Below are 24,750 nucleotides of genomic sequence, written 5' to 3'. Positions count from 1 at the left end.
ATGTCAATGACACGTGGAAAGAAGAGACCCATGTCCCCCATCTCATGCCTCATCCTTGCAGCCGCTAGCTGCTTTGCCAGACTGAGTGAGTTTCTCTTCTTACCTGCTTTGTTACTGTTTTGCCTTGATGCTGGTTAGCACAGCAGTGCCTCAAACACAAAGTAGTTTTCTTTCTCTGCTGCTTCCTCAATAGCCTTGACCAATAGTCTAGGTTCAAACACTCCTCCAGAGGAGAAGGGGACACAGTTGGAGTTGGACATCTCTGTCTATTGCTGCCCAGCAGAAGTGGGGCTGGTGTGCATCTCAGAGCACTGGGATGGGTGTGTGGGGAGCTAAGGGGAAGGTGCAGCACAGCAGAAGCTATGGGGAATGCAAAATGTACCAGCCCTGCTGTTTTTTCCTCTGTCCTTTCTTACTGAGTCTCACAAAGCTTTCTTATTCCAATTTTTTCACTTTGTGCAGGTGAATCTCTGCAGGTGACAGTGCAACCTGCCTCCATTGTCCAAAAGCTTGGGGGCCTAGTCAGCCTGGGGTGTGTGGTGGATCCCCCCAGAGTGAACCTCACATGGAGACTGAACGGGAAAGAGTTGGCTGGATCAGACGAGGTGCTGGGTATCCACATTGAGCGAGGGAAACTTGTCATCGCAGCTCTCAACAACCGCACGGTGGGGCGATACCAGTGCATCGCTCGAGTTCCCGAAGGAGTCATTGCCAGTGTCCCCGCAGTGGTCACATTAGCTAGTGAGTAACTTAAGTCCTCTGTCTTCCACTGCATAGCAATGGCCATCACTCATGTGTCTTGGGAGGCTCATCTGCACCTACTCATTCATGCTCCTTTGGCTTAGGCCACTTTGGAGCATTTTTGATCATGGAGTGACTGTCATGTGGCCTAGCCATGACCCAAGCAGTCCTCATGCATGGTAGGCTGCAGACCTGTCCTGCAGTGACAGTTTTTGCAAGACCACAAAAAGCAGGAAAGACTTGAGTGATGGGGTTTGTGTGTATGGTTGGTTCCCCAGCCCTCGTGTTGCTCCATCTGGTTGCTGACGTCTTGATTGAGGTTACCAAAACTACCTGCTGGTGCTGATGTCCAAACCGCAGCCTAGGCTGCTACAGGGCTGTTGCCAGTGCTGGGTCAGTGTGTGCTAAGTTTTGCTGCCTTCCTGACCCACAGAAAGTGAAGTCCTTTGCTCGTGCTGTGGTGCATCCTGCATTTTTTGTGTTGCCCCTGGGCTCATCGTAACCAAAGTACCAGGTCATGAGCTCGCAGTAAGGAAAGGCTGGTGTGGTTTTGGTGAGGAGGCACTCCTGAGCACCTCCCTTTAGGGGCTGGTGGTCCTCTGTGTGCCATTGGGAGGATCCCTTGCTGAAAGGCAAGGTGAGGGAGATAGATGGTGGTAGAATGGCTGCATGGAGGTGTTGAAGGTAGTGGCTGTGCTGTCCTCGTTTGGTCAGACAGGCACAGAAGTCGGCAGGAGGCAGATACAGGAGAGCAGAATATCTAAAAGCACTTGTAACGAGATTTTTGTCTTTAAGGGGCAGGAGGCTGTATTCATTACCACTGCTGTGGGTCCCAGGAGGGTGTGCTCCCCCTTTCCAGGCCATTGTCATCTTCCTACCAGGTTACAGTGGCATGGCAGCAATGAGCCATCTTGTTTCTAAGCCGAGACTCTGAGTGAGGGACTTTGCTCCTACCTCCGAGCTTACGTGCTCCTCACTGCTGCCCTCTGGCATTGGCTAGGGACCAAGGAGATGCGTGTGCATGAGAGAGGGTGTCTTGGAGTGCGGAACTTCTCTTATGGGAGTCTGGTTTTGGGCAGATGTTATGCTCAAATGTGAGAAAGTGCGGTGTTTGGATGCATCTGAGAAAGGGCAGCCCACGCCTGCTTAGAGTTGGGGGGGGCTCTGCGTGGACCACCCTTGTTTAGGCAATGTGAAGAGTCTGATCTCCTCAGAGACCCGTGCAGTTTTTGGTGGAGCAAGTGCGTGCAGAGGAGACTGCCATCCCCTGGTGGGGACAGGCCCCAGGCATGGAAAGGGCTTCATCTTCCCAGCAAGGGGGAGTTTGAGGCTAAGTCTTAAAAAAATGAAGAAGTGAAGATGTTTGTGCGAAGCGGGGGCTGGCTTTGCTGTAAAGCCAAGAGCTATTGGCTTGTCACTGATACATTAATCAGGAATGAAATGTTTAGGCCAGGCTGGGTGGGAGGAGGAGGTGAGGGGAGGGTTGCTGAGCTCTGAAGCGGGGTGGGAGGGGGTTGTCACGGGGCCGAATCTGTCGGGGGATTTGGCCTGAGCCCCGTGCCGAGATTAAGTTTCGGAGAACACATTCCAGAGCAGAAAGGGGGCTGTGTGCGCTGGTGGCCTGACAGAGGGAAGGAGAGAAGGGGAAAGGTGGATGGGATTACCAAAGACATGGTTTGCATTTAGGAGAGCAGGGTGTGCACACCTCCTCAGCCTGATCGGTGCCTTCTTGGGCTGATCCTCTTTTCTTTTTTTCCCCTCACCCCCAACACACTACCGCCACCAGCTCTGTTTCCAGGAACACAGCATGGCTGTTTGAGCTGTCTGCTTTGGTCTAGCATCAGTGGTGGATGGGAGACAGGTCCTAGAAGACCGGAAGGTCCCACCATGTCCCTCAGGGCAAATCAGAGCCAAAACTGAGTAGTCCATCAGCCCTCTGTAGGAGCCAAATCGCTTCCTGGGGATGAGTGTGCAAAAGAGGAGGCTTGCCCATTGCTGCGGTCCCTGCCATGGCAAAGGCACCACCACTGAGGGGAGGTCAGGAGCACCATTCTGTGGCGCGCACGAAACTGGAGCCAGAAGTTGGGTGAACAAGCAACTAATCCATCATGGAGCAGCCCTGGGCTGTGCTGCATGGGTCCCTTGTCCTTTAGGGGAGCTGGGGATGGCAAAGGCTGTGTTCCATGCACCCAGACAGCCTCAGGCAATAGAGAGCTCCCAGGTAGGGAAGTCTTGGCAGTCAGCGAGTGGAGAGAGACAGAAGGCAGCCCATTAAAGGTATGAGGCTGAAGGTGTAGGAGGGAAACCTTCTGGAGGGGTTCAAATAACAAGTTTGTGAGCTGGAGGCTGCTTTCAACAGTGGCTTTGCAATGGTCTGAAATAACAGAGGGAACAGATTTGTGGTGGAACTGAGCCTGAAAGCTATGGTAGCAGATGTGCCATGGGTTCTCAGTCCAGCTCCAGACCTCCTCTACAGGACCTTGCTCTGAGCTGGTTCAGTGGGACTGCGGCTCTGGGAGTGGAGAGGGAAGCTCCTGGTAGGTCAGTGTTGCACTGGGTACATCTCTTCCAGATCACTTGCTAGGCTGAAAGTAAACCATCTGAAAGTCTTAGCCCCATCCAAAAATTATTTTGTGGAGCCAGGGGAACAGTGAAACCAGAAAGTGAATAAAAGCAGCAGGGTGGGGTATGGAAATATTTTTAAGGTTTAGGTTTGTTTTGGAAGAGGACCTGGAGTCATGGGAAAAAGTGTCTTGCAAGGGGGTGTAGGTAACATCATCTGGCCGACTTTTAAGCTATTTCCACTCCTCTCTCTCTTCCTCCTCTGGACAAAACACCCTCCCAGTGCCCCAGGCTGTGCATGCCTGGTCTTTCGAGGCCTCCTTGTGTTTTGCTGACGGTCAGCAAACAGATAACCATCACTGTCATGCTGGCAGCCACAGGGTAGCCTTGGGACCGATACCTCCTCCCGTCTGTGGCACAGCAATGCGGAGTTCTCTGCTCTCCCTGGCTCAGAGGGCTGGTTGAAACTAGCATTAAATTGCTCCAACTGAGATAAAATAGCTATTGTATAGCTGAGGACTGGAGAGAGGAGGGATTTGCACAAAGGGAAGATTTCTTAAAGGAACAAAAGGAGCAGCAATTCAGGCACTACTTGGGTACTTCTGAGTATGGTTAGAGCTGACCTGGTGCTCCATGATACCACAGTTGACCTTGGCAGCCTGTGGAGGGGAGATTCAAGCTGGACACAAGGAGGACATTTTTTACAATGAGGGTGATGAAACACTGGCAGTTTGCCCGGAGAGGTGGTAGGTGCCCCGTCCCTGGAGACACTCCAGGCCAGGCTGGACGGGGCTCTGAGCAACCTGATCTAGTTGCAGATGTCCCTGCTCATCGCAGAGGGTTGGACTAGATGACCTTTGAAGGCCTCTTCCAACCCCAACTATCCTATGATTCTGTGATACTTGTTGGTTGCTGGTGTGCTGCCCAAGATCAGCCCCTCATGGCCTCAGGTGCAGCCCTTCAGCTTGGCAGTAATGGGCTGGAGTCCGGGACAGCTTGACTGGATGGGGCAGAGATATTCCTGGTTGTCTGAGCCAGGCCCTAAGCCTTCATACAGCTGAGAGCTGCAAGGAACAGAAGGATACTTTTTTTGCCCACTTGCAGGTGGCAAATTTGCCATGACACCAGAAGCCCTGCTCCAGCCCCTCTCCTGGGTGGAGATTGTATATGAAAAAGGTATGGCTGCCCTGGGCTCTGGTGAGGCCAGATAAATCCACCAGGGACATGAACAGGGGTGCTGTGGGCTGGTCCTACAACAGCAAAAGGCTCAGAAGGTCGTGAGCCCTTGGTGGTGGGGCTGAAGCAAAGCCGGTGGGCAGAAGTGCTGAAAGCCGCGCGGCTCTCACCATTCAGCCACGCGCTTGCAAAATCAATGCAGGGAGCACAACAGCAAGCCTGACCTGGATAGACGTGACATTTAAAAACAAAATAATAGATGAGGGGTGCAGCAAACAGACTCCACCTGTTCCAGTATATCCGCCATGGCCAGGGACAAGAGGAGTGTAGGCCTCTGGTGTCCTGGGGATGGTGTGGGAGGAGTGAGGCTCAGGGGCCCCATGTCCCTCCGTCAGCACTGGCGGTGAGGGCAGCCCTCAGGTTTGGGGCAGCACGTAGGGGAAGCAGGGCCTCAGCGTGTGGCGCTGGCAGGCAATGACCCTGCACCAGGTCGGGCTGGGCATCCCCCAGGAATTTGCAGCTGCTTTCTGAAGACAGCCTCATTCATTTTCCTCCGCCTGGGCCTCTCCTCTGATGGCTCCCCGGAGGGGATGATGGGAGGATGGGAAGGGGGCTCCTGCACGCTCGAAAAGCATTTGCTGAGCAGGCACGGGGGGCTCTGGTGCTGGGGGCAGAGGTGGCGTGAGGAGGAGAAAGAAGGAAAACACAGTTGGCGTTGCTTGAGCTGGTGGAGCTGCAGCATGAGGGCTGTGCAATGGGCCCAGGGCAGCATGGGGGAGTGGGGCAGGGCAGGGGGGATGCATTTGGCGGTGAGTGAGCAGGTGGGAGGCCAGAGGGCTGTGCTTGTCCCCTCGAGGTGGCAAGGGGTGATGGGGACAGCACAGGTGCCCATGTTCCTGTGGCACTGACCAGGCAGTGAGTGACAGCCATAACCCAGGGCTGCTCTGTCAGTCAAGGGGAGATCAGTGAAGGGCGCCCTCCCTCAGGCTTGGGGTCCACCATCCCTGCCCATTCCCCTTCTCGGGGCCCCTGCCTTCCCTCCTTCACCCTTCCCTACAGCAAGGAGGACTTCCACCTTGAGGGCCGGCACTTTATTTACTACGGCTTCTCTGAAATTATTTATGGTCTCCCATTCATTTAATCTGGTCTGTCTCGCTCGCCTCCTTGCTTGGCCCCCAGCCCTGGGATTCAGCTGGTTTCCCTCCCTGATGACAGCGGCACAGCCAGCAGCAGGGCTGACCCTCCCTGCGCCCCGGCTCACCCCGACGTGCCTCAGAGAGGGGTGCAGATGGACACAAGCACTGTCCTTCGGTTGCACTCCCTTCTAAAGAAAACAAAACAACAACAACAACAACAACAACAAAAGAAAAAGGAGGGAAAAAAAAAAAGGAAGAAAAAAAATAAAAGAGGAAAAAAAATAACCCTGTTATCCCAGCACGGCTGGGATTGGCAGCACTGTCTGTCCACAGCACCTCCCAGCCGGTGGCTTGTGGATGAGGGCTTGCTGCTTGCCTGTGGTTAAGTGTGTCTTTTAAGGACAAGGACATGGGTTGGCACACCGGGCGCTGCCATATGGAAAGGAAAACCCGGCCAGTGGAGAAGGGGATGTGGTTTCTCCCAGCTGCGGTGGGAGTCAGACCCAAGGTGCAAATTGCATGTTAGACGTGAGGCACGGCTGCTGCCAGCTGGGCAGCCAAAGGGGTGAGTGCTGCATCCCCCTGACACTGATCCTCTCCTCCTCCTCCCCTGCCTTTGCTGCCTGCTGGGGGAAGGCAGGTGTTGGCTCCCCACATCTCAGGGGGGGTTCATTTGAAGCCCCCAGGGCAAAACTGTGTGTCCTAGCCCAGCATGGTCACCTCCGTTTTGCTGCTCTGGGGCCAAGTGCAAAGTGTTGTGTGAAGGGGGTCAGTGTCCCACATACAGGGGGTGCCCCCCACACAGGGCCAGTGGTGCCCCCAACCACCCCTTGCCAGTTCCAGCCGACCCATCAGTGTTAATGCAGGGCTGTATGTGCCCGTACCAGTGGGGAGCAGGGTGGTTGAGACCGCCCGTGGCCGAAACCCACTGGCAAATAAAACAGTCTTCTTGTTCACTGTGGGGGAGCAGGAATTTAGGGAAGTAGTTTGGCAGGAAGCTTGTACACTTGCGTATTGGAAAATAGCTTGTCCCAGTGCCGACCTGATGTTTTTCCCTTCTCCTCTGCCCATTTCACTCTGCTTCTCAAGCAGTTCCTAGTTTCTGCTCCCCAGGCCACCCCAGGATGCCTTTTCTCTGTCCTTTCCCCCTCCATCCACAGCTTTGCTCCTCATCCCCCATGGCTGCGCTGGGAGGGGAAGGCAGGAAGACTCGGGGGTCCCGCCACCCCCCAAGGGCTGCAGCACTTGCAGCTATGAGAGCCATGGGCTGAGCTGCCATCTCAGGGGCTGCATGTGAGGGACACCCATGTCCACCCAGTCGAAGGTTGTCCCAAGGGGTCTCCTGGCACGGGGACATCATTTTCCACCTCTGCTGTGCCAGGACTGTGGGTCTGCTCTTCCTCCAGGCTCCTGGGCCCTTTCTCCTCTTTGGGGTCCATGCGTGCGTGCACGCGTGTGTGTGTGCAGATCCCTGCCAGCATTGCCGGAGCCTGTGCCTTGGCTCTGAAATCTTAATTTGGCTGTGATGAATCCAGACCACCAAGGCGCACATTAATTTTCCTGATGCTCGTTTATATTTTGTTGATGGGAGAAATATGCGTGATGTGGGCAGACAGACACTGGGCTCTCTCCTCTTCTCCACCTCTTTCCATTTCTGTGGCTCTTGCTATTTTATTCCTTCATCAAATACAAAAAGCAAAGAAGAGAAAATATCCCGCACCCTTCCCCTCCCCAGCAATAACTTTCGTTGTTGGAGGAGTGTGAGGCGCTGCCAGCTTCTCACAAGTTAAGAGTTAACCTTCATCTGGCTTTAATACCCAGTGGAAACATGGCTCCCCTCCTCAGCTTGTCTTAAAGGATTAATCACATTTCTGAAGTTCACCCATATTCCTTCTTTTTCTTATTATTTTTTTTTAATTGAACGATGCCAAGAAATTCCAGAAGTATTAAGCATGTTCGCTGCAAATCATTTTTATGACATTGCAAAACCTCCCCTTTTTCTTTTTCAACCTCCTCCCCTTCCCTCAGATCTGGGCCCGGGAACGCTGGCTCCCCCAGCAGCCGCCCGGCTGCCCCTCCGCGCCGCGCTCGGGGAGGCTTTCTTGCCGCCTTGCCAAGAGAGCTGGTTTTTATTTAAACTCCATGAAGGATCTTGCTTTAATCAGAAAGTCTGCTTGAGAAATTTCATGTCACTTTTCCATGACTGTGGGTGGGAGAAGCTTGGAGCCAGAGTTGTCTTTTGCTCCTGGAGCGCTGCTGCATTTCCCAGAGAACAAAACCACATTTTTCTGCTGGCCAGGGCTGCCAAGGGAGGCTGCCTGCCGTCCGCCCGCCGACAGCCCTCCTGCCTCCCCCCAGCTCTCCAAACTGCCCAAGGTCACGGGCGCCACGTCCCGGGATGGGTTTCGAGGGGCGAGGGAGCTGTTGACAGCCCATGGCTGTGGCCATGCTGACGGATGCGAGGCGCTGCCTTAGCGTGGGGTTTTTAAAAGGAAATGTGGTCTTGTCCAGATTTAGTGGTGTGCCGCTCAGGAGACGTGTGTTAGCACTGGGTCCCAGGGAAGATGGTCCGGCTTGAGCCTTGATGTGACAGCAGGATTTGTGACTGACAGCAGGACGTGCAGTTGTCACTAGTGGTCGCCTGGGCTGGTGCATGGCACTGTAAAAATGTTCATGTGGTGGTTTTTTTTCTGGCACAAAGCTTTCTCCCTCCCAGCACAGATTGACTCAGACAAACTCTGGGCTTGCAGTGCCCCGGCAAGATTTGCCATCGTGCCCAAGAAGAGGGGGGACCGGTTTCATCTTGGGAGGTTTGGTGGGGACAGGCTGGCATTTTCCCTGCCTTGCCAGATGTGCAGGGTTTCACCTCAGTCCTCTGCTCGCGCTTTGAAAAACAGGGAAAAGAACACAAAAAGTCAAGTGCTCCTTCCACCCGTCCCTGTGCTTCCAATGCTGCTGCCTGCATCGGCCCTGCTGGTGGAGCGACTCACATCACAGCCTCAGAGAGGGACATGTGCTGGGACGGGGTGTTTTCATAGCTGCTTTAGGGTGGGGGCAGCTGTGCCCTGTAGAGGATGAGCTGCTTTTCCTTGCAAGTCCCTGTTCTTTAAGCTGGGGTATAGGCACTGCTGAGGCACATGCAAGGTCTCATGCTTAACCAGCCCTCAGCCGTGAGATATTTGATGGGAGTGAGAATGCCTGGAGCAAAGACGCCAGCTGCTCAGGCGCTGGAGGAGCTCAGGGCAGTGCTGGGAGCATCCAGCATTCACACACCTTCTCCCACCATGTCACTTGGCTTCTGCACACCCTTGAAGCAGCCTGGGCTCCCCAAGCTATGACTACAGTTAGATGCTTGGTAGCAGGACAGCAGCAATGTTTGAAATAGCAGGCAGCAGAAGGACCATTTTTGGCTGCCCTTTGCTGCAGTAATTTGGCTCATTTTTTCCTCTCAGGCCAAGTTTTTTCACACCCAGTTTCTCAGCCGTGGAGCAGGCAGTTTCTACAGAAGCTGTGTTTCAAGTTACCCATTTGTAGGAAGGAGGAGGAGAAAAAAGAAATAAAGCTCTGAAACCAGGCCAGTTTCCCTAGCTGCTGGGGACGTGGCGGTCCTCTGCCGGCACCACAATGAAACAGCCCCGGGTCTGCAGAGAGAGGATGAGCTGACACCAAAGTGGTGAGCCAGCCACTGAGATGCCCTGTCAATCACTCTTTCTGCAGATCTCAAAGATTTCAAGTTCGATGGCCAGCATGTGATCGAGGTGGATGAAGGGAATACGGCTGTGATCGCCTGTGACCTGCCCGAAAGTCACCCCAAGGCTCAGGTCCGCTACAGTGTGAAGCAGGAGTGGCTAGAGGCCTCCCGAGGTGAGTGTCACAGGGGTCTGTCCTGCTGGCTCCCCTCCCAGGACCCTCATTTTTACCCTTCCCTACTAGCAGTAGCTTTCTCTGCCTGCTGCCTCCTCATTATCCCTTTGCTGCTGGTCTGAGCACAGCTGAGTTTAGGGTCTCTGACAGGTCTCCCTGATGTCCCCTCTGCCTGGTACTGGGGAGCCATGCATAACACCAGCCTGCAGTAAGGTGAAAGGAAGCAGAATTTGGTGATGCACAGTGTCACTCTTCGTTGGGCATCTCCATATGTTTGTGAAGTGTTCTTCCAGCCCAGCCTGGATAAAGGCAACTTTGAATTTGGGGAAATCTTTAAATTTGGGTCTGAGTTTTGTGACTTCACTCCATCTACTGCATGTACCTGTGACAAGCTAACTTCACCTGAAGCTCTATTCCCTCAATCATTGCATCATTTCTCCCCTGATATGTGAACCAAAAGGGGTCATTTCAGTGCTGTTGGTGTTATCACGTTGTTTCTTCCTTTCCTGCTTGTCCACCTTTTCTTCACGGTCCTGCATGTCTTCCAGGAGTCTGCACAGAAGTATATCTTGTGAACATGTGCCACCTCCTCTTCTCTTTCTACAGACAATTACCTTATCATGCCATCCGGCAACCTTCAGATCGTCAATGCCAGCCAAGAGGATGAGGGGACTTACAAATGTGCTGCCTACAACCCCGTGACGCAGGAGGTGAAAACCTCTGTCTCCAGTGAGAGGCTCCGTGTGAGACGTAAGCTGCTCTACCTGCACTGCATGTCTTCTCCATAGTGCTTCCAGCCCTGGGCGCATGTACGAGTGCCTTCACAGCTGGTTTTCTGTGGGAACCAACATTATCAGTTGCTGAGAAAACTGCTTTCCAGCAGCAGAAGCCCCCAAGTTTACGCTCCTGGGATTGCTGTTAGATTGGATATCAGGAAAAATTTCTTCATGGAAAGGATTGTCAGGCATTGGAACAGGCTGCCCAGGGAAACGGTAGAGTTACCGTCCTTGGAGACCTTTAAAAGACACATACATGAGGTTCTTAGGGAGGTGGTTTAGAGGTGGACTTGACAGTGCCACATTAACAGTTGGACTCAATGATCTTAAAGGTCTTTTCCAACCAAAATGATGCTCTGATTCCTCAGGATTTGTTCTTGGTGATGGGCAAACAAAGGCCCTTTTCCAAGACCAGTTGCTGTGTGCACACATCCCTTGAGGCCTCTTGGCCCATGTTGCTGTTTATCTGCCCCAGCACAGGGGAGCAGCGCTCCAGCCCTACCATTACCCCTCCCTGCACTCTGCACAGGGCACTTTCCCATTGGCCACCTTCCTTCCCACTCACCTCCTTCCTCCTCCTCTCCTCACCAGGTTCCACAGCAGAGGCAGCCCGGATAATCTACCCCCCTGAAGCTCAGACCATCATTGTCACCAAGGGCCAAAGCCTCATCCTAGAGTGTGTGGCCAGCGGGATCCCCCCGCCCCGGGTCAGCTGGGCCAAGGATGGCTCCAGTGTCTCTGCATACAACAAGACGCGCTTCCTGCTCAGCAACCTCCTGATTGACCCCACCAGTGAGGAAGACTCGGGCACCTACAGCTGCACAGCCGACAACGGGGTTGGAGAGGCTGGAGCTGCATTCATCTTCTACAACGTGCAGGTGTTTGGTGAGTGCTACCATCGCCCTTGTTTCAGGAAGGGCTTGGACTTTCTCTACTGGTTTCAGAAGAAAATACTAGTGCTGCTGTACTCTTCCTCTCCCTGGACAAACCACAGTGTAATGCAAACCTCTTCTTGTGGTTGCAGTTTCTAGGAGATGGGACAAATTCTTCCTTGAGGGTGGTAGTTCCTCCCGCCTGGCTCCCACCATGGGCTGGAGATGGTGGATCCTCCCTTTCTCTGCAGAAGCTCTTCTCTTGTCATTTGTGGCACTGGGTTTGCTCTAACGCTTTCTAGTGGAGGACTGGGTGCTTCTTGGTCATATTTGACATTGGCATAAGGAAGACATCAGAGCGTCTTGCTTTTTTGTTCTGTTCTGTCAGGAAGCTCTCTATGATGTGGGAAATGTAAGGGATACTCCACCTTTGATATTTCTACCATGCAACCTATCCCTTCTCACAAGCATTAGGGAGGCCAAGCCTATGTTTTATTGGGTTGCATTTCATCCAGGTGCCAATGTGTTGTTTTGGCACAAGCGCAATCTTTGTGGAGTAGCTTTTCAGCTCAGAAAAGGTGGACTTGTAGGTGGCTCCTGTCATCTGAGAGGAGCAGATGGCCTTGGGCAACCTCTCCTTGCAGTTCACGTGAATGCTGAAGGGGAGGTGCAATGAAGCAAATACCTGCAGGCCCCCACAAGGGGAGTGGGTCTTCGGGATGGGGTGAAGTCCCATCACTCTGTCCTCGTCCCTTCCAGAGAGGAATGCACAAAACCATGACCGTGCTGTCCTCCCTGCCAAGTGACACTCAGCAGCCCTGCTTTTTCCCTGCACAGAGCCACCGGAGGTCACCATGGAGCTGTCCCAGCAGATCATTCCCTGGGGCCAGAGCGCCAAGTTCACCTGTGAGGTGCGAGGGAACCCCCAGCCCTCCGTCATGTGGCTGCGCAACGCCGTCCCCCTCTCCGCCAGCCATCGGCTGCGGCTGTCCCGCAAGGCACTGCGGCTGGTCAGCGTGGGGCCGGAGGATGACGGTATATACCAGTGCATGGCGGAGAACGAGGTCGGCAGCGCGCAAGCCATGGTGCAACTGAGGACAGCCAGGCCAGGTAGGTCCCCCTCTCCAAGCTTGTGACCGTTCCATCCCAGAAACTAAACATACAGGGAAAGAGCAGAGGCAGCAGCAGAAGAAAGTTGATGTGTAACCCCCCCTGCTTGTGTTGGAGCTGCCTTGCTCTTCCCTCCCTTTTACCCTACACTTTAAGTACTTTTTTGAGTAGGGTCTCCATATCTCCTTGTAGGAACAGATGGTAGGGGTTTTGCTTTTAAGTGCAGTACTTGAGCTCCTTCTACATGAGAGGCCATCTCGGTGTCGTGCCTTGCCCCAGGGCTTACTCAGCTCTGCCTCTGAGCTTGCACTGAGCAAGAGCATAAACACTGATACGGGTGGATTCACCTGGGGTAGAAGAGGTACCAGCTGATTCCTTCGACCCTGCTGAACTTACCCAGGGTAAGAGGGGCTTCAGAGAGGGAGGATGCCCCATGTGGCCAAGGGCTGTTGTCAGAGAGGCTCCGGTGAGATTTGTTAGGTTTACAGCAGGAGAAGGAGAGATTGTTGCCAGCACCTCCTTGAGTGACACAGCCGGCAGCACTGCCTGGGACATGATATGTCTGAGATACCTGTGCTGCAATGGGTGTGTAGCACCAGTCTTCTGAGATGTTTAAGGAGCTCTGCTTTCACTGCAGGCTGGGATGGGCACTCACCTTGCCTCTATACCTTGTCTTTCAGGAGCTACACGCAACCCTGGGCGAGATGCCCAGCTGGGCTCGGCTCAGCCTCCAACACCACCTTCCAGGGACAGTGCCTTAAAGCTGCCTCTGGATAAAGCTGCACTGCCAAAGCCTGGGACAACCCCGCTGGCAGCATCTGCACAGTGTACAGCCAACGGTGAGCTGGTGTCTCCAGCTGAGGCCCCCATCATCCTCAGTTCTCCCCGGACATCCAAGACAGACAGCTACGATCTGGTGTGGAGACCCCGGCCTGACAGCAGAGCCCCCATCCTCTATTATGTGGTGAAGCATCGCAAGGTATTGCTGTTTCACCCTGCTCCCATCTTTCCTCTGCGCCATTCCACAGGCGGGCCTGTGGCCTCACCACATGTTTTCATACCTCGTGAGCAGGTGTGTTGCGGTGGGGGCACCCATTGCTCACTGGTGGCACTGGTTGGTGGGACCTCTTCTGCTGCAGCCTCAGCCTGTTGAGCTGTGATGAGTGTAGGCTGCAAGAGGAGGTTTGCCGAGCTGTCCAAGAAGAGCCCATAGTGGTCCCCCTCTGCCTAAACACACAGAGGGCCTGTGCACACACAGGTATTTCCAGTCTGAAGAGCTTCCATTTCCCAGTTGTGTGCTTATACAAGTAGGAAGTCCCAAGGGCAGATTGTGGAGTGCCTTGCTCTGTAGTGCTTTTGTCTCAGCACAAGCCACTGGGACATCTCTGCCTTGAAAGGCTCAGGCTGCAGGACACAGAGCGGCAGCCTCTCGCTGCTGCATGTACCTGACCAGCTCAGCAGCTTTGAAGTACCCACGCTTGGTGACTGTGAGGAGCTGGCAGAGAGCTGTCATGGCCATGCCAAATCCTCTAGGAAGGTCCTCGACCACCGGTTTTATTCTGGAAACTGAAAGGCAGCGCTGTTGAGCATGTCTCTGAGCTGGTGGCACAGCATGAGCACAGGGTGCACTGCCGAGCCTTGCCGGAGCCCAAGGGCCCCTGCCCTCTGTAGTGCATCTCAGCACCACAGGCAAAGTGCAGGCAGAGCTGTAGCCCGGCAATTTCTCTAAATACAGCAGCACTGTTGAGGTAAAAATTCCGCTTTTGAGGTATAGAGCATCTCTTCCCATTTTGCTAGGGATAAGTGGGGAAAAAAGGAGCTTAAATTTATCTGTTCGCTGCTTGTATTTCCTTTGGGAAGGCAGGGAGTTGCAGTAGAGGCAGGTTTTGCTTTGAGGTTTGAGTATGTTCCAGATCTGGCGTGTTTTGGATTCCCAGCCACTGCAAGGCACCGTTTTCAATTATATGTGAATATATATATCTCTACTTTCCTGGAATTGTTTAGTTTTGTGAAAATATGGTATAATAGGAGTCTGTTATAATCCCTGCACATCCTTGATTTCTTTCTAAACAAAACTTAAGCTGAGGATTTCAGCTAACCGTCTCTTTAAAGAGCTCTTTAAAACAAAGGCAGGAGATGCCAACACAAGAACACAATAGGGCAAGCTTAAATAAAAAACAAAAGATGCCAAAAGCATCACCAGCCTATTGGCTCTGTTTGCCTGACAATAAGAGATTTGTCCCCCAATGACATATCATGTAACTACCAATTCTGCACACAATCTTAACTTGCAGGCTGGAGTTTGTCCATATTTTGTTTGTTTTTCACCGCTTCACCTGGGAGGGGCTGTAGGGCAGTGAAGGTCACCATGGCTCACTGCAGTTTGCAGTAATATGTTTTCAGTGTAGTCCAAATTCTCAGCTGGAGACTCTTTCTCAGGATGCTTAAGGATTGTGTGGAAAGGAATTAGTCCAAATAACCCTTAAACTTGATTAGAGAGAGTCTCTTTCTGTCAGAGAACCTTAGGATCAAGTTCTATAATGATCTGGTTTTGACATCTCCAATTGGAAAAGCTTGTGTGCTGAGAGGGAAGGAATCAATTCAGCAACAAATGAAAAAGCTCTTTGTGAAGGACGGCTATAAAGAAAGTACGATGTATTTGCACTGGGCAAGGGTCTGCTTCTCCTCTGGAAAATATCTACAGATGTCTCTTTTCCCCTGTTTTTCCGCTGCTTCTAAAATCTCAGCAGCCTGCAAGCAGACAGATGCCATGCAACTGTTATCTTCGTTTCTTAAGAATTTATCTTTTTCTTTCCTGGATACTAGCACTCTTCAGGGCTCCCCTCCCTGGCCTCACAACTCTGCAGACTGGAGAATAAAAATAAAACGAGGCAGGCATTAATCAGTCAGTGTCAAACTCTTGGAGAAGATGAATGATACGGCAGAGTCTTGGCATTTCCGTTTTGCTGCGTTGCCTGCATTGCTAATGCTCCTTTCGGCACCGGGTCACTTCAGTGTCCTGCCTATTTGCCTGCAAAAATATTATGCTTGCAGCTGGGAGAAGGAGGAAGGTCCCACCTTCCCTCCCCCTCTTCATAGGGCATCAATGAAAAATGAACCATATTTCCAAGCCTTTTTGGGGGCCATGGCCATACAGGGTCTCTCTTCTCTGGAGAAACCTGTGCTCAAACATTATGGTTCCTCATTTCAGCCAGAACGTACCAGCAGTGTGGCTGGATAAAACTGGATAAAAAGCTGTTGTTAGTCAAATGATTTAGGTCCAGGGTACCTTGTCCCATGGCAATGGCCAGTGTCTGGATGAGTAGCTCAGCATCTGGGCTGCAGGGGAGACTGGGCTCCTAAAGCAGCTCAGGCCTCAGGCTAATGCTGCCTTTTGTGGGCACGCCTGCTCCAGAGCTTTATGTGTGTTGAGGGACTGTGGTATCTGAGGGGACCTGCAGACAGCACAGGGCTGAAAAAACCTCTGGGGTCAAGAAAACATCTTGGTGCTTAGTGACTTGTCTTGCTTATTACTGAATTCCTCAGCTTTGCAAAATCAGGGTGGAAACATGTCCTTCTTTTGCAGGCAGAGAGGGTAGCCCTGGCTGATACACAACCTGTCATGGAGGCTTCTGAGCTCAATGCAGGCGAGAAGCCCAGCCTGCCCCCAGCTCTGCAACGCCTGCCTTGGTCTCTCAGCAGGTCACCAACGCCTCGGACAGCTGGGCAGTGAGGGACGTCCCAGCCTCGCAGCACCGCCTGACCCTCACCAGGCTGGACCCTGGGAGCCTTTACGAGGTGGAGATGGCCGCTCACAACTGTGCCGGCGAGGGACAGACAGCCATGGTGACCTTCCGGACTGGTAAAGGTCAAACCTTTCCCTGGGTGTTTTGCTCTCAGTCAGGGGAGAGCCCCTCTGAGATGTCCCACCCAGCCCTGAGGCACAGGCACCAGCCTTAGGACAAAGGGGCTGTTTCGGGTCTGGAAACCCACCTGCCCTCAGCTTTAAGTGACTTTGTCAGAAGGAAAAGTGGAGGGTGCGGTTGAAATGGGATGGGGGGAATCAGGTCTTCCCCTGTGCCTGGGTTGGATTAAGTCCCCTCCTCCCTCCGTGTCTCAGCTGGACACCTGCAGAACTGAAGAAAATAGGGATGGCAGGAGCTTGTTTAATCCATCCTGTGCCTGGCGGCAGGATCAGTCTGTGGGGGTTGTTCCCAACAGGTGTTTGTCTAATCTGTCCTTAAAAGCTTGTCCTGCACTAAAGGAAACTTTAAACTTTCCCATGCAGTCTGCTTGGTGCCAAGCTGTCTTTGCCACTAAAATGATGTTCCAAATGTCCACACTAAGTCCCTCTGTCCCCTAGCTGCTTTTCACATCTCCAGCAGGTGTGGGGAATGGCTTTCCCTTTGTAGCAACCTTCCCTATGATGGTGGGCTTGCTCACATCTCCCCTCAGGCCCCAGTCTTGTGCTAATTATCACCTTCTCAGGCAGAAATCTAGTAACATTTCAAGAAAACCAATTAAAAGTTTTAGAAAATTAAATATGAGGAGGGACCTATTAACAGTTTAACAAACGTGCTGCTTTAGGTTTAGTTCCTGCCTGCAGGTGGAGTGCTTTGAACCCCTAAGGCCATTTGAAGAGAATACTTACCTCGGCATCATGGCTGGGTTTGCTCATCACAGCAAAAATTAACTCTAGGCCGTGTCTCCGTGTCACTAATTCCAACTCTCCCTTCTGCACAGGCCGGCGCCCAAAACCAGAGATTGTTGCCAGCAAAGAGCAGCAAATCCAGAGGGACGACCCAGGCACGAGCACTCAGAGCAGTAACCAGCCCGACAACAGCCGTCTGTCCCGTAAGGCCCTCCCTGAACTGGGCAAGGAGGGAGGGCGAGGGGTGCTGCATCTCTTGTTGATGGCAGTGGCCAGACCATGCTGGGGTTGAAGTCTCTGCTGGATAATGCAAGACTGTGCGAAGCTGGATGGGTGGTCTCTAACTCCTGATGAGGAGAGGTCCTTCTCAGCTCTGCCACTGCACTTGGCAGGCAGACCGTCTTAGGAGAGCAGGCTGATTCTGCTGCCTGTCCCCACCATTAATGCAAGAACTTGTCAGAAACTCTGTATTTTGCCGAGTTTCACACGGAGGGTTCAGAAGGCCCTGCCCTGGAGTCTGCACATGTGCGGTGCACAGGAGGAACAAGCTGCTGTGCACCAGCAGGAGCTGGGGGAACGTGAGGAAGAAAGGGGAGACAAATCGCTGCAGGTCCTGGCATCCTCCTCGCTCAGCCAAGCCCTGACAAGGGGCAGTTAGTGCCCACTCTAAGGGTGCAGGGTGCTTCATTTGGGTATTTTGCTGTACTGGAGAAACTTTGGTTCCTTACTGGTTAATCCGATCCATTGTTTCTCACCTTATGTCTGCCACTACTGTTATTCACCAGTGGCATTCCTCTTTCTGTTAAATTCTGCTTCGATCCTTATCCTTTCTGTGAAGTCCCCTCCCTTCAGTCTCCCATACTTACTCATGTGTTGCATTTTCTTTCATCTCCACAGCTCCATTCATCTCTTTCCCTCCCATCTTTTGTTTTCCTATCAAATTACATGTCTACAGTTCAGAACTTTTCCCTATTTCCCCCTCAGCTGGTTCTTCTCACTCTCTCCTGTTTTCATCTCCTACACTCATCTGGCCCTGTTGTCAGTCTCCCTGCTTCCACATCAGCCAGGACTTTCGCTCTGTCTCCAGCCCTGCATCCACACCTCTTACTGCTCTGGATGTACACTCCTCAAACCTTATCTCATCTTGCTTAAGTTGGGAGTGGAAATGGAGCAAGAAGCGAGTAAAGGATGTTTACAGGGCACAAACTGAAAGGAGTGAGGAGGGTGCCAGCTCTAATGAAGAGACAGAAGGAAGAGGATGAGAGGAGTGTGTTTCATTTCCTTATGTCCTTCTGTACCCTGTGCAGCTCCAGAGGCACCAGACCGTCCAACAATCTCTGTGGCATCAGAGACTTCTGTGTACGTGACTTGGATTCCCCGTGGGAATGGCGGGTTCCCCATCCAGTCTTTCCGTGTGGAATATAAGAAACTGAAGAAGCTGGGAGACTGGGTCCTGGCCACCAGTGATATTCCTCCCTCTCGCCTCTCTGTTGAAATCCCAGGCCTGGAGAAAGGTAGGCAGGTGTTCTCCTCCCTGCTTCCCGGAGGTCTGTAGGAAAGCTGTGCGGTCCCTGTAGGATGGTCAGCCATCTGTCACGTCATGCTCAGCCCCGGCATGTGTGAGCAAAACAAAGCCTCCCCAGCTCCAGCCTTACGTGCATGGGGAAAAGCTGCAGATGCTTCTCCAATTTCTCCAGCTGCAAAGACCAGCATAGATTTGACCTCCCTCAGGGAGGCTTGTGCATGCTGTATTTTCTGTCTTACAGGATAGAGTTACTAAAGGCATTTGTTTTTGCCATTTACTAGACAGGCCAGAACTTTCCTTAGCCACAGGCAAGACAGATGGGCACACAATTCCCATTGCACTTCACGTGAGAAAAGACAGCATCACTGAGCTGGACAGCTTAAAAAGGCAACATATCTACCTCAACTTAAAGACAAGTTAAACAATGTTTTGGTAAAAATTATTTAGGCTTTGAGCTTTTAACTGATGTTTGTGTAGTTAGTAGTAGTAGAGGAAGGATGCCTTCTCATACCTGCTTTTGGGTCAGAACATCCTTTCAGGCATCTCTGAATCTACCACACACCTTCCAGAACTGCTGCCTGGCCTCCAGACCATCCGGACAAGAATTGGGGAAGGCAAAAAAAGCAGGGTGCATCTAGCACATGGCTGAAATCTGGCTATTCAGTGCTTGTACTTCAGTCAAAACCTCTCTCTAGGCTCTCTGCCTTCTGGAGAAGATGTAGCCCCTCTCTCTACAGCCAGGTCTGTGCTGACAGTAGAAGTCTTGGAAGACTCCCATCTCTGTAACTCTTTTATTTCCCGTTTTCCCCCTAGGCATGTCCTACAAATTCCGTGTCCGAGCACTGAACATCCTGGGAGAGAGTGAGCCCAGTGCGGCGTCTCGGCCATATGTGGTGTCTGGGTACAGCAACCGAGTCTACGAGCGCCCTGTGGCCGGGCCATACATCACCTTCACAGATGCCATCAATGAGACCACCATCATGCTGAAGTGGATGGTAAGGTTTGTAGGGGTGGAGATCTCTTGAGTGTGCAGGAGGCAGGTGTGTGGGTGCTACTTGCCCAGCTCACACATCTTCCAGGTCACTGCACTGGAGCTTGTCACCAGCAGAAATGGATCTGGGATCCAATAGCTCCCTTCAGCAAAGGAGGACTGGGCTTGGGGTGAAGTCAGAGCACCTAGGAGACCCTTTTTGTCTGAATCCAAGATTGTAGCCAGGAGACATTTCAGTGGATAACCTCAGGGTCTTCACTCATTTGTTCAACAAACACAGTTCAACAGCACACAGGGCAGCTGCTTGCTCTCCTCGCCAAGTTCCTGGAATCCATTAGCACCTCTGTGTGTCCCAGTAGTTTCCAACTGGTATGTCCTTCACTCTCGTTTGCTGAGTAGCAGTCCTAGATGCTGATAATCATTTACAGCAGTCCACCGCCGAGGACTTTTAGAAGTGGGCAGGATCTTTGGATCACAAGCACAGATCCAAGTGTTTCCAACACTTATTCAGTTTATTCAAGAGGGACGCATTGCCCTCTTCTCTCTTAGCTGCTTCTAGACAGAAATTGCTACAAGACAGGATGTGCACTGCTGTTTATTTACTTGCAAACAGTAGCTGAGGAGATACTGGTGAAAACCAGTACGTACACATGGAGCTGGAATGATACTGCCCTGGGTGGGGGAGGAACCGAAACACAAGACTCCTCCGGTCACTGGTTCATGGTAACATGCAGTTTGTCTGGAAGCCATGAGCCTACTGGAGTGGCGGTGAAGGTGTAATTGTGTCGTTTGAGGCATTTTTTCTCTGAAGCACTGGCTGTGGAGGCTGAGAGGGAACAGAGTACTGGATGCTTGAGGGAACAGGACCAGACTCATGGCTTGTCTGTTACCTGAGAGCAGCAAGATGTGAGAGTATACAATAGCACTGAGTTCTTGGAAGGAAGGCCTTACTGTGCAAACCAGTGGCAATACAAGGAAGATTCCCCTGCTGGATCTTCCTCCTGATCCATCCCATTTATCCCCACTGCTCCTCCTCACCTTGTACAGTATGGAGCACAGACATTTCTGCTAATTTCTGCTCTCCCTCTCCACAGTATATCCCAGCCAGCAACAACAACACTCCCATCCATGGTTTTTACATCTACTACCGTCCCACTGACAGTGACAACGACAGTGACTACAAGAAGGATGTGGTGGAAGGTAGGAGATACTGGTCCCAGCTGCTGGTACCTCCTGGAAGAGTACACAGCCAGAAGGGACACTGTACACAAAGGGCGGCTGCTGCTGCTGTCCAGGCCTGCTTTAACTAGCTGCAAGGCTGGGCCAGCCGCGTGTTCCCCGGGGAAGCTAACGGCCCCGTGTGTTTGTTCCCTCCTCAGGAGATCGGTACTGGCATTCCATCAGCCACCTGCAGCCAGAAACCTCCTATGACATTAAGATGCAGTGCTTCAACGAGGGTGGTGAAAGCGAGTTCAGCAACGTGATGATCTGTGAAACGAAAGGTAACCAGCTTCACAGGGCACCTCTGGGAGCGCAGCCTGCTGCCCTCCCTGCCTGCAGCTGTCAGAGCACAGCAAGGCAGGCACCATCCAAGCTCAGGCAAGGTGATGGGAGGCAGCACTGGGGAGAAGAGATGCATACATTTATTGATGCCGCTGATCAGTATGTGTAGGTACACGCACCAGTACTCACTGACACCTTATGCAAAGTCCACTACCGTTTCCCTCAGAGAAGTAGTTACCTCTTGTTTTCCTAAGTATCACACAGATGGTCGCTGAAACCAGAAGGGCTAACTTTCCCTTGCTGTGCCAAACTCCTGTGTTTGGTTATAAGCAGGTCCTGTATTGTCTTCTAAGCAGCTGCACTGTCGTGGTAGGAACAGCATTAAGTCCAAGTGTGTGTTTTGGAGAAGCGAGTTTCCTTTTTCGTTTTGCTTTAGCAGCCAGAGAACCTGGCAGATATGTAAGCTAAGCACAGAGGACTTGTCTCTACTCCAATATACATCAGCCTAGGAAATCCTCTGTCATCCAGGAGCACTTCTTCAAAGCCACCATCGAAGTCTGTCTAGTCCATAGCAGCATAGACATCCCTGGGGTGGGCTGCTATTCCACCGGCCATGTCTGTGTCTAACCCTCTCTCGGTTCTCTTCGCAGCTCGGAAGACTCTTGGTTTGCCTGGTCGTCTTCCACCCTCCACAGTGGCCCCCCAGCAGCGTCCCCCACTCAGTGGTGGGCACAGTGGCCTGGGGACAGGAGCCATGGTGGCCCGTTCCAGCGACCTGCCATACTTGATTGTAGGCGTTGTGCTGGGCTCTATCGTACTCCTCATTGTGGCTTTCATCCCCTTTTGCCTTTGGAGAGCCTGGTCCAAGCAGAGTAAGTGTTCTTTCTTGAGGGCTGATTTACAAGATCTGCTCTGCCTAGTGGGTTAGATATGACCCTGGGTGTAGTTGGGTTAAAGACCCAAAATGTGAGGGCTGCATTTTGTGGGAAACAGGGAGGAGGTGGGCAGAGGGTGAGTCTTAAATCTCCTGGGGAACCCCATAAGGACAAAGGCCACTGTTTGTCCCTTGTTTAGAAGAAACTCTGGGACTAGACCAGAGGGAAAGGGGCACCCCCTTTGCTTGCATATAGGGCACCTTTCCACCATTTGTCTCCAAGGGTGCTTTGGGTACCAAAGTAGCTGCCTGATAGGACTGCCTAACGCTATTCCTGCTGAGATTCAAGAAGCTCAACGTTACCTCAGATTTTAGCCTTAGACTTGCTTTTTCTTTTCTCTGCAGAGCAAACCATTGACATGGGCTTCCCAGGAGCTGGGCTGCTGGTATCGTCCTGCCAGTACACCATGGTGCCTCTGAGGGGCATCTCTGCTCCTCGTGCCAATGGCCACCCCTATGTTAACGGGCAGCCCTATGCTAATGGGGCACATCTGAATGGCATCTGCCCTTCTGCAGGAGTGGGATATGCAAGCACCAAGCCCCGAGATTACAGTCCAGATGAAGTCCCGCAGGTATGTCCTCACCTGTCATTAAAACTTGGTTTGACATGAACTAGAGACCATGGTTGCAGTGAGAGGACTTCTCCAGACGTGGCTGGCCTCCTTGGCAGCATGTAGGAGTGGCAAGACTGGCTTAAAAGAGATTTCCCATTTGTAGTGGAGTCTGAGACACAGGAGGAACAGAAAGGTCTCCAAAACACTAAAGAGGTGGTTTCTTGGGGCAATGGCTCTAAGTAAGGAGAAGGCAGTGAGCAAAGGCTGCTCTTATGGCAATGGTTCCTGTTTCTCCTGAGCAAAGGTCACAGGGACTGACAGGGCTGAGGACTCTGTATGTGCATAGTAACACAGGCCAAGGCAGTGCCACAGCTGAGACTATAAATTGGTTATCATCCCTGAAGATTCAGCAGTAAGCATGACGTGTGCTTTTGAGTGCTCAGTTGCGCTGTCCTCTAGCAAAAGAAACAGTTTCAGCTTTCTCTGTCTTCTGTCATAAGAGTTTCACTGGTCTACCCAGTGGCTCTGGCTCCCAGATCAGCACCTGCCTCTTAATGCTGCTGTGTGACATTGCTCTGCTGAGAATCCTTCTCTTTCCTTCCAGTCACACGAGGAGACCAACGCCTTGCTGCAGGCGAGAGTGCTGCACAACGGGAATGCCCAGCAAGACTACCAGCCCTCCAGGTTAGTCCTGGCTTGTGGAGGGGGAGGGTGGCACAATCCAGGGGCTCTCACAAGACTGCGTGTTCACAAAAGCTTGCCCTTGCCATGCTCCCATCTGTCCTGATTTACTTAGGAAACAAATCAATGTGCCAGTACTAGGCCTTCTTGGTCTAAATTATCTTTGTACAGCACATTCTTCTTATGATTTGAGGGAGGGATAACTTAATTGTAGAGATGGCCAAGACCTGCTTCCCCCTGCCCCCTTTCCCTCCCCCTGCGCCTAAGTAGGAGACTGAAAAGTAGGATGAGAGAAGCTGATGTCTATGACTGGGTGCTGATAAACAGCTGCACCCAGAATTGTGGGTGCTTTCTGTCTCGCTGTTCAGATGTCATTACTCCCATGCTCCCCAGGAGGCACTACTCCTCCCACCTCCTGTGGCACTCACTAGATATTGAATCATGGATACCACGTCACATCACCTCATTCCCATCCCAAAAGGACGTCCCATTTCTGCTCTTCTCATTTTGGAATGCTCTGTGTCATTGCATTGATGCAGCTGGCTGAGATGGTTACATAGGCCATATTTTTCAAGGAGGAAAGATCTGTTGAAAGTGCTAAACCTCTTTGTTTGCCTTCCCAGATTGCCTAACTCGAGAACAGAAGACAGCTCTTTCCTCTACAGTCTCCCAGATGACTCCACTCACCAGCTTCTTCAGCCACAAGATGACTGTCCTCACCTTCAAGAGCACTTTGTTGGCCTCCATCATCCAGTGATGGGCAGCAAAGTGGGAGGCCCTAGCCTGGATGCTCGACGGGATCCTCTGTTCCACCAAGGTCAGTGGTCTGGAAAATTACCTACTTGCTTTATCTCACCCTTTTAGGCTGATCTTGAAGGGAGATCTCATTGTAGAGCCTTTCTGATGGCTCTGTGCTTCTGCAGTGCAAGGACAGTTTTAGTGCTGTACAGAACAGCAGCATGGAAAGGCCATGCTAGCAATTAGAGACTGTAAATTGCCTTGGTTCTGGAGGACACATTTCTCATTTCTCCAGGAGCCTGAGCTGTATGCTGCTGGAAGGGCACATACCCACGTCTAGGTGCAGAGGTGCTTTCCTTTAGTCCTTCTTAAGATTTTCCATTTTCCAGACCGCCAGTAAAACAACAAGGTCCCTGAAAAATTATGTGAATCCCTCTCCCTAGGACCTGATCCACTGATCCACCCACGTAGTGTGGATCAAACTTGATGTGCACAAGTGTAGGATCAAACTCCCATGTCACTGGAGCTTTCAGAATGTACCTGTCATCATAAAGTGGACTGTTAACTAGAAAGCTACCACAGCATCTGTCATGTCTGGATGCATCGTAATTGTTTCTTGCTCCTTTCCCTTTCAGGAAGCCCTTGCTGCCTAGGCCTAGTGCCAGTTGAAGAGGTAGAAAGACTAGATTGCTGCCAATCCAGAGGAGATCTCCATCCCCAGAACCCAGTGATCGCATCTTTGGGTCAGGACCTACCAAGACATCTGAACAGCAGCCCGCCACCACTGAGGCCCTTAGAGACTCATTCTCCCACCAGCTAGTGACCAAGCTGCCTTTTGCAAAAGACATATTTTAAAGAGAAATAGAAAATGGGTATTTATTTTTGTATAACACCCCTATTTATATATTTATGCACTTGTATATAGATGTATATGTG

The 24,750-nt window shown here is 52.0% G+C and overlaps 1 protein-coding gene across 1 annotated transcript; it reads left to right on the top strand.

Moving 5' to 3' along the window:
* BOC (BOC cell adhesion associated, oncogene regulated) lies at positions 1-24,634 on the top strand (the record flags this gene model as incomplete). Its single annotated transcript, XM_080352995.1, has 18 exons — positions 1-85; positions 463-741; positions 9,333-9,479; positions 10,086-10,229; positions 10,847-11,140; positions 11,965-12,237; positions 12,918-13,216; positions 15,937-16,099; positions 16,981-17,091; positions 18,196-18,402; positions 19,227-19,408; positions 20,499-20,604; positions 20,784-20,906; positions 21,558-21,779; positions 22,187-22,413; positions 23,000-23,079; positions 23,700-23,897; positions 24,454-24,634. 18 exons carry the CDS (start codon positions 1-3, stop codon positions 24,632-24,634), a joined length of 3,321 nt encoding a protein of 1,106 aa, XP_080209121.1.
* Between the last annotated feature and the right edge of the window lie 116 nt (positions 24,635-24,750).

This window comes from Nesoenas mayeri, assembly GCF_963082525.1.
Source record: "Nesoenas mayeri genome assembly, chromosome: 1".
NCBI classification, from domain to species: Eukaryota; Metazoa; Chordata; class Aves; order Columbiformes; family Columbidae; genus Nesoenas; species Nesoenas mayeri.
The sequence above is the reverse complement of the archived record's forward strand: the minus strand, read 5'-3'. Positions and strand labels throughout refer to the sequence as shown.